The sequence below is a fragment of the Trichechus manatus genome, unplaced genomic scaffold (genome assembly GCF_000243295.1).
Source record: "Trichechus manatus latirostris isolate Lorelei unplaced genomic scaffold, TriManLat1.0 scaffold00226, whole genome shotgun sequence".
Classification (NCBI taxonomy): Eukaryota; Metazoa; Chordata; class Mammalia; order Sirenia; family Trichechidae; genus Trichechus; species Trichechus manatus.
The window spans coordinates 2145923-2159272 of NW_004444162.1; the positions used below are offsets into that span (position 1 = coordinate 2145923).

At 38.5% G+C, this 13350-nt stretch overlaps 1 protein-coding gene across 2 annotated transcripts in view; it reads right to left on the reverse strand.

The window, feature by feature from the left end:
• Positions 1-13350, reverse strand: part of RARS2 (arginyl-tRNA synthetase 2, mitochondrial) — a 60613-nt gene that overhangs the window by 3610 nt on the left and 43653 nt on the right. For both annotated transcript variants that reach the window (XM_023742961.1, XM_004388984.2), the window contains exons 9-16: positions 12410-12568; positions 11112-11218; positions 9875-9970; positions 6310-6370; positions 4988-5064; positions 4364-4488; positions 541-608; positions 349-458 (exon numbers count right to left, since the gene is read on the reverse strand). In XM_023742961.1, coding sequence (XP_023598729.1) covers positions 349-458; positions 541-608; positions 4364-4488; positions 4988-5064; positions 6310-6370; positions 9875-9970; positions 11112-11218; positions 12410-12568 — 803 coding nt within the window. The remainder of the gene's footprint in view (positions 1-348; positions 459-540; positions 609-4363; positions 4489-4987; positions 5065-6309; positions 6371-9874; positions 9971-11111; positions 11219-12409; positions 12569-13350) is intronic.

Sequence of the window (13350 nt, forward strand, 5' to 3'; positions counted from 1 at the left end):
TCTCCTTGATATAGCCTTAGACTTTTAAGCTAACATTGTTTGACCGGAAGCTTCTAATTTTCCCTACCTCTGTTTCTTCATCTGTAAAACAGAGGTAACACTATACTCTTGGCAGGGTTATCCTGAGGACTAAATAAGATAATATTCATAAAAGCCTTTCTTACATAGGTGCTCAATAAATAACAATTAAAAAACAACAGCAAAAAAAACCCATTAAGGTCACTAGTTTTCAATATGAGATGTTGGAGACGCCTAGAAAACAGAACCCTTGGTCTTGGAATTGCAACAGCCAGGTCCCACTGTGGGGAGGGCAGAGTGGCCCAGCGTTTCCCTGCAGCCTCTTCTCACCTGTGCAGGCGGGCGTGTGTGTACTGTAGGAAGACTCCTGTGTCCCCGCGACTCTGGAAAACACGATCCCAGCTGAACTGATAGTCAGATAATAGTAAACCTTTAAAGTCCTAAAATGACAAAGAGTAAATCTTAAGCTCTGGGATTTGTTCTGGTGCCCAACGAAAGGGTCTCCCAGGAGTCTTAACAGACCTGAATAATGAGTGCTGCAAGCCCCACCCTCTCTGCAGTCTCCTGTGGGTTCTCAAGTTCTTTAGTTGCTGAAACAGACAAAGGCAGCTATTTTAATCTTCCAGAATCATGATGGAAGTGGACATAAAGTCTGTCAAAAATGTATGCTGACAGTATCAAGAACAAACACATCTGCAGTAGGGAATTTACTTTCTAAATTTAGGCTAATTTACCTTTGATAATATTTCCCCTGCCTACATTAAAAGGGAAGAATAGTCACTAATAAATACAAAAATAAAGTTTATTTTTCTTATCCCTTGTAAGACTTTAGATATAGCTGATACTTATTTTTCCAAGGGTAAAGTTTAAACAAAGCCATAAGGACTTGTAACTTGTATCCAACTATATAATATAGGAACTTTACATGACCACTTGGACAATGGAATAATGATGCTGAGGTTGTCAGTGAAAATGGGATCAGGGTTACAGCAATTCAGATTATGGAAATAATTCCTGAGCAGCCAAGTCTAGAAATTGGTACTGCAAATTAGTGAAAACTACCTTCAACACCACCACTCGTCTGTCAGTTTGTCGTACTGTGGTGGCTTGCATGTTGCTGTGATGCTGGAAGCTATGCCATTGGTATTTAAAATACCAGCAGGGTCACCCATGGACAGGTTTCAGTGGAGCTTCCAGACTAAGATAGACTAGGAAGAAGGACCTGGTGATCTAACTCTTAAAAAAATCGGCCAGTGAAAACCTCAAGAACAGCAGCAGAACACTGTCTGATACAGTGCTGGAAAATAAGCCCCTCAGGTTAGAAGGCACTCAAAATATGACTGGGGAAGAGCTGCCTCTTCAAAGTAGAGTTGACCTTAATGACGTGGATGGGGTAAAGCTTTCAGGACCTTCGTTTGCTGATATGGCACAACTCAGAATGAGAAGAAACAGCTGCAAACATCCATTAATAATTGGAATGTGGGATGTACAAAGTATGAATCTAGGAAAATTAGAAGTCGTCAAAAATGAAATGGAATGCATAAAGATCGATGTCCTAAGCATTAGCTGAAATGGACTGTTACTGGCCATTTTGAATCAGACAATTGTATGGTCTACTATGCCAAGAATGACAAATTGAAGAGAAATGGCATCACATTCATTATCAAAAAAGAACGTTTCAAGATCTATCCTGAAGTATCAGTGATAGGATAATATCCATATGCCTAAAAGGAAGACCAGTTAATATGACTATTATTCAAATTCATGTACCAACCACTAACGCCAAAGATGAAGAAACTGAAGATTTTTACCAACTTTTTCGCTGTCTGAAATTGATCAAACATGCAGTCAAGATGCATTGATAATTACTAGTGATTGGAATGCAGAAGTTGGAGACAGAAAGGATTGGAAAATATGGCCTTGGTGATAGAAATGACGCTGGAGATCGCATGACAGAATTTTGCAAGATCAATGGGTTCTTCATTTCAAATACCTTTTTTTAACAACATAAACAGCAGCTATACACATGGACCTCACCGGATTACATCTGCAGAAAGAGACGATGGAAAAGCTCAATATCGTTAGTCAGAACAAAGCCAGGGGCTGACTGCGGAACAGACTATCAATTACTCACATGCAAGTTCAACCTGAAGCTGAAGAAAATTAGAGCAAGTCTACAAGAGCCAAAGTACAAGGTTGAGTATATTCCACATGAATTTAGAGACCATCTGAAGAACAGATTTGATGCACTGAACACTAATGACCAAAGACCAGAGGAATTGGGGGATGACATCAAGGACATCATACATGGAGAAAGCAAAAGGTCATTAAAAAGACAGGAGAGAAAGAAAAGACCCAAATGGATGTCAGAAGAGACTCTGAAACTTGCTCTTGAATGCAGAGTAGCTAAAGTGAATGGAAGAAATGATCTCGTTAAAGAGTTGAAACAGAAAATTTCAAAGGGTGGCTCAAGAAGACAAAGTAAAGTATTATAATGAAATGTGCAAAGACCTGGAGTTAGAAAACCAAAAGGGAAGAATGCACTCAGCATTTCTCAAGTTGAAAGAACTGAAGAAAAAATTCAAGTCCTGAGTTGCAATTCTGAAGGATTCTATGGGCAAAATATCGAATGATGCAGGAAGCATGGAGGAATACATGGAAAAAGATGAAAGGAATACACAGAGTCGCTGTACCAAAAGGAATTGGTCAACGGTCAGCTATTTCTGGGGGTAGCATATGATCAAGAACTGATGGTACTGAAGGAAGTCCAAGCTGCACTGAAGGCACTGGTGAAAAACAAAGCTCAGGAATTGACAGAATACCAACTGAGATGTTTCAACAAACAGATGCAACGCTGGAAGTGCTCACTTGTCTGTGCCAAGAAATCTGGCCAACCGACTGGAAGAGATCCATATCTGTGCCCATTCTAAAGAAAGATAATCCAACAGAATGCGGAAATTATCGAACAGTATCATTAATATCACAAGCAAGTAAAATTTTTCTGAAGATCATTCAAAAACAGTAGCAGCCATACACCAACAGGGAACTGCCAGAAATTTAAGCTGGATTCAGAAGAGAATGTGGAAGGAGGGGTATCATTACTGATGTCAGATGGATCTTGGCTGAAAGCAGAGAATACCAGAAAGATGTTTACCTGTGTTTTATTGACTATGCAAAGGCATTTGACTGGGGATCATAACAAATTATGGAGAACATTGCAAAGAATGGGAATTCCAGAACACTTAAACTTGTGCTCATGCAGAACCTGTACACAGACCCAGAGGAGGTTGTTTGAACAGAAGACGGGGATACTGAGTGGCTTAAAATCAGAAATGGTGTGCGTAAGTTTGTATCCTTTCACCATGCTTATTCAACCTGTATGCTGAGCAAATAATCCAAGAAGCTGGACTACATGAAGAATCATGTGGCATCAGGATTGGTGGAAGACTCATTAACAACTTGCGATATGCAAATGACACAACCTTGCTTGCTGAAAGCGAAGAGGACTTGAAGCACTTACTGATGAAGATCAAAGACTACAGCCTTCATATGGATTACACCTCAATATAGAGAAAACAAAAATCCTCATAACTGGACCAATAAGCAACATCATGATAAAAGATTGAAGTTGTCATGGATTTCATTTTACTTGGATCCACAATCAACGCCCATGGAAGGAGCAGTCAAGAAATCAAATGATGTATTGCATTGGGCAAATCTGCTGCAAAAGACCTCTTTAAAATGTTAAAAAGCAAAGATGTCACTTTAAGGACTAAGGTGCACCTGACCCAAGCCATGGTGTTTTCAAGTGTCTCATATGCATGTGAAAGCTGGACAATGAATAAGGAAGAGCAAAGAAGAACTGATGGTTTTGAATTATGGTACTGGCGAACAATATTGAATATACCATGGGAACTGCCAGAAGAACGAATAAATCTGTCTTGGAAGGAGTGCAGCCAGAATGCTCCTTGGAAGTAAGGATGGTGATACTTTCATCTCATATACTTTGGACATGTTATAAGGAGGGACCAGGCCCTGGAGAAGGACGTCATGCTTGGTAAAGTAGAGGGTAAGCAAAAAAGAGGAAGACCCTCATAGTAGCTGCAACAATGGGCTCAAGCATAACGATTGTGAGGATGGCGCCAGGACCAGGCAGTGTTTCATTCTGTTGTACATAGGGCTGCTATGAGTCAGGACTGACTCGATGGCACCTAACAACAACTTTCAACAAGGTTAGTAAAAGTTCAATGGAGGGACAGTCATAATAATTCACATTGCATAAACATCCACCAAAACATAAAAGTCGCCTCAAGATTTGAGTACAAGAACAAAAAAGTGAATTCACTCTTAATAGAAGCCATGTTCTGTAGCATCCTTAATCGAATCTCATTTAAAACATCTTCCAGAAAAGTAACATCTCCTCTTCGAGTCTTCATTCCCTGCACTACTCCAAAGGGCACGTGCTGGCACCTGAAATGAAGAGTGGGCGTTTGGTTAACTGAAAATTTAAAAAGTATATAACAGTACCCTTTCAGAGAGTAGTCTGAACTTTAACTCTCTCAGAGGGGTTTGTAAAAAGTAATAAATTGAAATATAATGTGATTTGCTGCATGTCACAAAAATCTTCAGCACACAGTTTCACTTTGTAAAAATAATCACTAGCAAGTGACTAAATTACCCCATTGACTTTATGGAAAAAAGGAGCTAGAGATTAAGAATTTGAAAATCAAGCCCCTGAAAGGAGATGTCTAGTAAAAACGCGTTAATTAAAATGTTTATAAGATAGAAATCACTGTAATTAAGACACTAATTAATGTAAAAAAATCAAGTCTGCTTTTCCACACTAAAATCTTGAACAATTGAAGTTTGAATTAAAATCCTTTACAACTGGATGCAATTTGGGGCTTGGCTCACCAAACAAAGTTTTAAATGTTCCTGACCAGTCAATTAAGAGCCATACAGACATTACCTTTCTGCCCAGTCATATCCCATGATCTTTAGCATCTGGAACACTTGCTGAAAATGCTTTTTTTGCCCTTTATCTGTCTTGGAAGGAAAACGTATTCACAAAAAGAGTCAGTGATAAATTGATCTACAAAAATAGGTGGGACATGAATAAATTAACATATTTGAGTTTTAACAGACTAATGTCATTGTCAATCAATATGTTTTAAATTTTTTAAAACATACTTAACATATTTAATTTTTAAAAGAAACACACAAAGTGTATGCCACCAGAAGAGTGTCTAAACTGGGTGCTCTACAAGAAGGAAAGAGGAGCGGCAGGACTCCACCAACTCAGGAGGAAAAGGGAACCTCTGTTTTCTCAGTATTCTATTTAAATTCCTTCTCTCTCAGCTGTCATGACCTTTATCTCCAAGAAGGCCAAAGCGAAGTTCTAAAAAGATGCTTGATGGCCATGTTTTTTTCTTAGTGGAAAGGGAGGTTGCTCGTGGAGAGCAAGGAAAGTGGAGAAGAGACAAGAATAGTACTCAGCTATAACAGGAACAGACTATTGCTACACGCCACGCTTGGATGGCTCTCAAGGGCTCATTATGCTGAGTGAAAAAAGCCAGTCTCAAAGGGTTACATTCCATTTATGTAACATTCTCAAAGTGACAAAATTGTAGTGATGGAGAACACAGGCAGGGGTTAGAGTTGGGGGGAAGGTGTGCTACTAAGTCGTAACATGAAGGGTTTGTTGTGAGGGGGAGTTCTGTATTCTGATGGTGGTGATGGTTATATGAATCTACACATGTAATAATATTTCATAGAACAAAACACACACACCCACACATAAGAGCTGGAGAAATGTGAATAAGGTCTTTATCAAGTTAGTAATATTGAACCAATGTGAATTTCCTGGTACTGACAATGTAGTAAGGTTATGTGAGATATTATCACTGGGGAAGGCTAGATAAAGGATATTTGAAAACTCTGCTATTTTTTACACTTCTTTTGAGTCTTAAACTATTTCGAAATTATAATAGTAAAAAACTATTATAAAAAACTGCAGTACTGTGACCTGCAATATTCATTTCATATATCCATTTTCCTGTGCCAGGTAATTTTTTACAATGAAGCAATATACCTTTTTCATTTTTAAAAATTAAAAAAAAAAAAATAGAATTGCCACCTTAAATACAGTTAACATTGAAATCTCTCTGCAGTTTGACAAAAAGAGCAGAAAACTATCTTTCCCATAGTTTTCAGCATGGCAGCCAATTTCTATCTTTGCAGTTTTCATGAGGTAGGGACCATAACATTTTGATCCTTATTGTGACTACTTACCACATAAATCATTGTATCAAAATTATACTTGTCCATTCGATCTATAGCAGCTGCAAGATCTCTGAAAGAATGGTCATAAATTAGGAGTTACTAAACAGATCTGGGCAATAGTTTGCTTTCCCTATTTAATAGCAATGAGCCTTTTCTAATTAAGAACTCCTGTTATCCCACAGCCTTGGGTATACCACTCACACTTCTAATCCCAATACCATACTTTGATACCAAACAATAATAACAAAAATAGCTTTGGGAAAAGCAATAATAAAAGCCCCTGGAAAAGTAATAATAAAACAAAAATAAATAAAAGCTCTGGGAAAAGTAGTAATAATAAGTAAAACAGCTTTGAGAACTGTCTTGTAGGTAAATGTTTTACAATTAGTTAACTAAGTCTCTACTGGAAAGAATCACCTACTTGGCCACCTCCCTGTAATACATTTTCTTAAAGAACATATTTAAAACATGGTGATGTGGTAGGTAAGCAGGCATCTTCTAGCTACTCTTCTATTAGCACTACCAAGGACTTTTAAAGTTCTGGTCAATCATAATACCTTTTAAAGCATTTTAAAAGACTGTAAGTCCTTTGACAAAAATTTCACTTATCTCTTTTATCTCTGTTTAAATACAAAATACTTGGCTTGCATGTTGTATGAAATAATGAAAAACAGATCATAAATTATAAAATTTCAAATCCAGGATTATGAAGATACTGAAGTTTTAAATTATTTTTGGATAACAGCGTAAAAAACTGGGAGGGCTTAAATAGTTCCTAGGTCTTTTAAAAAATTGGGAACCATCAAAATGCCATTATTACCCACCTCATGATCCTGGCATTGCACAGCACGCATTATCAGTGGAGGTGAAAACTGGTTCTTGAGGGGCAAAAAAGTCTTATCTTTTTCTGTATAAAGCACAGATATAAATATAGTACATACAGATATATATGTACTATGTCTATGTTATTAAGAGTTTCATGCGGATGGGCAATTGGGAAAAAATATCTAAAAAGGCTCCTGAGAAGGATTATAATTAAAAAAAAAAAAACCACCCTGGTATAGAGGGTTACCACAAAAATGAAGTCACAAACCTACATCCCATTATATTTTTTGGTTTGAGCAAAGGATAAAATGAAGAAAAACCTTTTGATCCAACAGAATGGAAGAGAAGAATGTAAGGCAAAGTTCTAGGTTGAGTTTGTAGAAACTGAACTTGAAAGCTGGGAAAAGTACTGCATCATTTTGTCCAGGTCTCTCATTTCACAGGAGTCCCTGGCTGGTGCAAATGGTTAACACACTTGGCTGCTAACCGGACGGATAGAGGTTCGAGTCACCCAGAGGCATCGTAGAAGAAAGACCTGGCGATCTACGTCCGAAAGATTAGCCGTTTAAAACCCTACGGAGCACAGTTCTATTCTAACACACTTGGTATCGCCATTAGTTAAAGTCGATTAGACGGCAACTGGCTTTCTCATTTCACTCAGTAGGGAACCATGGGCCAGAGAAGTTAAATGATTGCCTTGGTCTCAGAACAAAAACCCAGGTCTCCAGCCTCGCACTTTGTGCTCTTGTCAAAATTCTCCTGCACTTTTCTTCATCTGCTATAATGACTCTTTCGACTCACATTCACAAACATAGATGTGTTCTATAAGAAATCCACTAGAAAGGCTAAAGTAAATACAAGGTGAAAAATCAAACATTTCAACAAGTGGCAAAAAGACAATCGATTTTACCAAAGAAAAAAGAGGAAGTTAGGTGTTAAGGTAAATTTTCTGAGTGGACACAATTCTTATAACCTCAGCTTAAGGGATTCTTTCTTGAATCTGCCCAATAATCAGCTGAGGCACACACACATACACACAAAATTTTTTTTTGTTTTTTAGTATTTTGAAAAAGAAATGTATCCCTTAGATATATAGGTCCTTCTTACTTCCTAACCCCAGTGACATGGCATTGATATAGGGAAGTGTGAAAAAACAATAGAAAGAGATGAATTTTCTAAGGGGCAGTAAAAGAATTGGTTGATTGTTTAAAATTGTTTGGAGCAAATGATGGTAGTTAATAACACAAAAATAAAATATCATTAACTATGTTACAAAAGTGGCTTGTGACCTAATATGGCTTGGGAAACACTAGAGCCTTTTGTCAGCAGTACCTTGATATGGCTGTGTTGCTTGTGTGACTTTTTTATTGTCCTACCTCTTCTTCTTATTACGTTCGTCTTAGTCATCTAGTGCTGCTATAACAGAAATACCACAAGTGGATGGTTTTAACAAAGAGAAGTTTATTTCCTTACAGTAAAGTAGGCTAAAAGTCCAAATTCAGGGTGTCAGCTCCAGGGAAAGGCTTTCTCTCTCTCGGCCTTCTCATCAATGTTCCCCCGGACTAGGAGCTTCTCGGCGCAGGGACCCCTGTCCAAAGGATGAGCTCTGCTTCTGGCACTGCTTTCTTGATGGTATGAGGTCCCCAATTCTCTGCTTGTTTCCCTTTCCTTTTATCTCTTACAAGAGATAAAAGGTGGTACAGGCCACACCCCACAGAAACTCCCTTTACATTGGATCAGGGATGTGACCTGAGTAAGGGTTGTGTTACAATTCCACTCTAATCCTCTTTAACATAAAATTACAATCACAAAATGGAGGACAACCACGCAATTCTGGGAATCATGACCTAGCCAAATTGTTACACACATTTTTTGGGGGACACAGTTCCATCCATGAGAACATTTGTCTCAGAAATAGGTGAAATTGGTAAACCTAGTTCTTACAGATTAACAGAGATTGCTCCTTTCTACCGGGTTCAGTCATGGTGATGGATGAAAAGAGTATGAGACATGGCCTACTTCTCCCCTGGCCTTGAAAAGAATATGAGACATGGCCTACTTCTCCCCTGGCCTGTTTTACCACACATCATAATGAGGTCCGGTATACTTAAGTGCATATAAAATAGTCTTTTACAGCATGAGGAGACCACTGAGCCAACATGGCCACCTCCTAGTATGCATTATTTTTATTTCCTGCCAATGTGTAATTGTAAAACACTTAAACGGTTGAGGATGAAGTACCTCACTTTTATAGTTGGTAGAATGCTGTATTCAGCTGAAGTAATCCTATGCTGTTTAACTAGAAAGTTTTGTGGTCACTTTTCTGATAATATTAAACCTTTTCAGGAAGTCTAGCTGGCAAAAAAGAGCCCTGGTGGCACAGTGTTCAAAGCACTCAGCTGCTAACCAAAAGTCAGCAGTGTGAACCCACCAGCTGCTCCAGGGCAGAAAGATGTGGCAGTCTGCTTCTGTAAAGATTTATAGCCTTGGAAACCCTAAAGGGCAGTTCTACTCTGTCCTACAGGGTTGCTACAAGCTGGAATTGACTCAATGACAGTGGGTTTGGTTTTGGTGGGTAGCTGGCAATAAACAGAATAAATATTCTTTGAATGATGACAGCAAGAGATAACAAAACTTGCAATTAGGACTTGATAACAGTTTTGAGGAAAAAATGATTATCTTAACATTAATCTCAGAACAAAGAACATGAAGTCATATTACTCTGCTTACCCTCAGAGAAGATACAAACCTGGTTGCATAAAGAGAAGTCCCATCACTTCGCATTACAGTACAAATTGAGGAGGGATCACCTTTCCCAGAGAGATCTACTACAGCTGTTCCTTTTCTAGAAATGCAAAGAGTAACTCTGAAGCAATATAATAAATTAAGACCTCTAAAAGTCTATCTACAGTAGTATCTTTGGCAAACCATAAAAGCTATTTTTATAAGTAACAGTGTCAATTCCAGCCATAATCAACAATGAAGAAAAGTTAAGAAGGAATATGACTATGAATCTATTAAGAGCACGTATGATGTAATATTTGGTTATCTTTATTTTTAATCTGTAGCTCTGGGTAAGGCACTTAGATAAAATCTTTTATATTCCCAGCTGTTGAATGAGATTGCAATGTCAGTTTAAGTGAAAGATAACCATGAAACATCACAGATTCTTATTCAAGTTACTGTAACATTCAATACTGGGCTAATTTTTAACATGCCAGAAAGTACCTTTGAGTAGTAAAAATCATGGAGTTTTGCTACTATCTTTCCTTTTTGATCAAAAATTAAAATCTGTATGTGGCAATCTAAAATTTTTTCTTCAGGCATTACTGAGATGAGGTTACCGGAGAAACTGCTCTTTGGTACTATGAAAACTGGCACTTTTCCTAAGCAACTGGATCCTTCTAACGTACAGATGCCTGGTTCCCACGACGGGTACTGCTTCTCTGTTCGGGTGGCAGGAAGCGCAAAGCTAAATCAGTAACCGACCTTTAGCAGGCAAACGGAATCCCGGTGTGTGTTTATGAGGCAATAACATCATCCCTAACTTTGCATTATTTCTCCTGTCCCTTCTTCCTGATTTCCTCATTTCAAAAGTCTGTGATATTATACCTACATCCATAAATCCTTTTCAGTACAGAATGGGATTTTTAAGGAAGGCAGGGTTGAGTCAGAAGATGTGAGCTCTAGTTCTTTTTCCCATTCCTGCTAGGTTGTGGGATCTCAGGCAGATGACTTACACTCTGTGCTTCTGTTTCCTCACATGTAAACAGCAGACAGCGTCCTTTCTCACAACCTTTTCAGGAGTTTGCCATAGCAGCAAATGTGAGCGTGTGTGAAAGTACTTTGAACAGCAAAAAACAGTATAAAAAAAATGCCAAGAATGGCTGCATACCACATCCTGTTGTCCTTACTGAAAGAATATATTAATACCAATTTCAAAGAAGAACAAGTAACTTTACTAAAGAATAGTAACCTGATCATACATTGTTTTCTGTAGAAGTCCTTTTCTATCCAGCAATTTTAACACTTCTTGAGATTTTTCACGATAAAACGATTCTCCTGAGTATTCATCAAAGTGTACTCCAAGACGCTAAAGAGGTTCAGAAAAAAAGAAGAAGAAAATTAGTTAAATCTCCTATTATCCTACCCTAAAATCAAGAACAGGATGCCCTATAGTCAGTCTGTCACACAGATGGGGAAAAGAAAATTAGACCAAGTCACTCCTCTGCTCAAACCTTCTAATGGTTCCCACTGCCCCAGTCAAGTCCTCACAACAGTGCACATGCTGTCCAATATGGTAGTCACTAGCCACATGTGGCTATTAAAAAAAAAAAAACAAGTAAAAATTTATTTCCTTAGTCACACTACTCATACTTCAAGTGCTCAGTGACTACATGTGGGTAACCCTAACCCTAATCCTATTATTAGCCAGCATAGATACAGAACATCATAGCAGAAAGTTCCACTGGACAGCCCTGGAGAACGTCCTACATTAAGCTTCATCCCACAACCTCTTCAACCTCTTCTCCTACTATTCTTCATCTTGCTTATTCTATTTCAGTCACATGGGCTCCTTTACTGATCCCTGCTGTGAATTTGCATTTCTACCCCAGATATACTGAATCAGAACCTACAGTTTAACAAGATCCTCAGGTGATTCTTACGTATAACTTCCTGGGAACTTGTCAGAAACGCAAATTTTCAGCAGGGGTTTGAACTTGAAGGAAGCAGTTGGAAGCCTTGACTAAAATTCAATGCCTCCCCTCATTCCACCCACAGACAGCACAGCTGATCTTCCTTTCCCTGCTTCATTTTTCTCCACAGCACCTCTCATCATCTAACAGACTAGATATGTTTCTTGTTTATGGTAATTTATCCTCTGTCTCCTCGCTAGAATGAAAGGTCCTTGAGAGCAAGGATTGTCACCTCTTCTATATACTCTTGTACCACCCACCCTAAATGTTCATCAAATGAATGAATTTATATTCATCATATACAGGCCTAAGGAAGCAAAAGAAGAAAAAAAGAATAAAAAGTGAAGGAGTGATAGGAGAGAAAGGAAAGGTCAGAATGAAAAGAAGTATCAGAATTTCAGCTGATAATGCTTCAGGATTATTTTATAGCTCTCCCAGCCCAAAGGACAGTATCTGAGTCCTAATCTTCAACTCAATGATAAATCTATTCTTAAAATACAAGCTTATGATGCAGCATTACTACACAGTAGTATCAGTCAAGAGCTGTAGTACACCACAGGAAAGCAGAGGGGGGAGTCTACAGGTACCTTGTAAATCCGAATGTATTCCTCAATGCTCAAGTCCCGAAATTTCCGCCATAGTGAAAGTGCTTGCAAGTCTCCCAGTTCCAACCGCTGGAAGAACTCATGTGCTGATTTTGCTACATTTTTATCATCTGCTGCTTCTTTATTAACTTGTACATAAACCTAAAAGTACAGCAACACATTAAATGAAGCACATTACTAGTCACTGTTATTTTCAATAAGGAAAAGAAGAAAACAAAGCACAATTCTGAGAATTCTCATTTAAAGGTTACATAAGAGGCCTCATCAGAGTTTAATTTTTTTTTTTTTTGCCATGGATCCTTGGTGGAGCCTATGGACCCCTTCTCTAAAATGTTTCTAAATGCATAAAATACACAGGATTATGAAGGAAATCAATTACATTGAAATACAGTTATCCAAATATTTTTATTACTTTAAAAAATTTTTTCCCATACAAAAATTTATACATACATTGTTATGGGACCCTAATTGCTCTCCCCATACTGTGACAGCACACTCCTCCTTTCCAACCCCGATTCCCTATGTCCATTCAACCAGCTCCTAACCCTCTCTGCCTTCCCATCTCACCTCCGGACAAAAGCTGCCCGTTTAGTCTCCTGCATTTACTTGAGCTAAGAGGCACGCTCCTCACAAGTATCACTTTACATCCCATGGTCCAGTCCAATCCCTGTCTGAAGAGTTGGCCTCAGAAACTGTTTTAGTTCTGGGCTGATAGAGAATCCAGGGGCCATTCTTTCTGGGGTTCCTCCAGTCTCAGTCAGACCATTAAGTCTGGTCTTCTTACTAGAATTTGAGTTCTGCGCTCCACATTTCTCCTGCTGCAGCTAGAACTCTCTGTTGTGTTCCCTGTCAGGGCGGTCATTGGTGGTAGCCAGGCACCATCTAGTTCTTCTGGTCTCAGGCTGATGAAGTCTCTGGTTTAT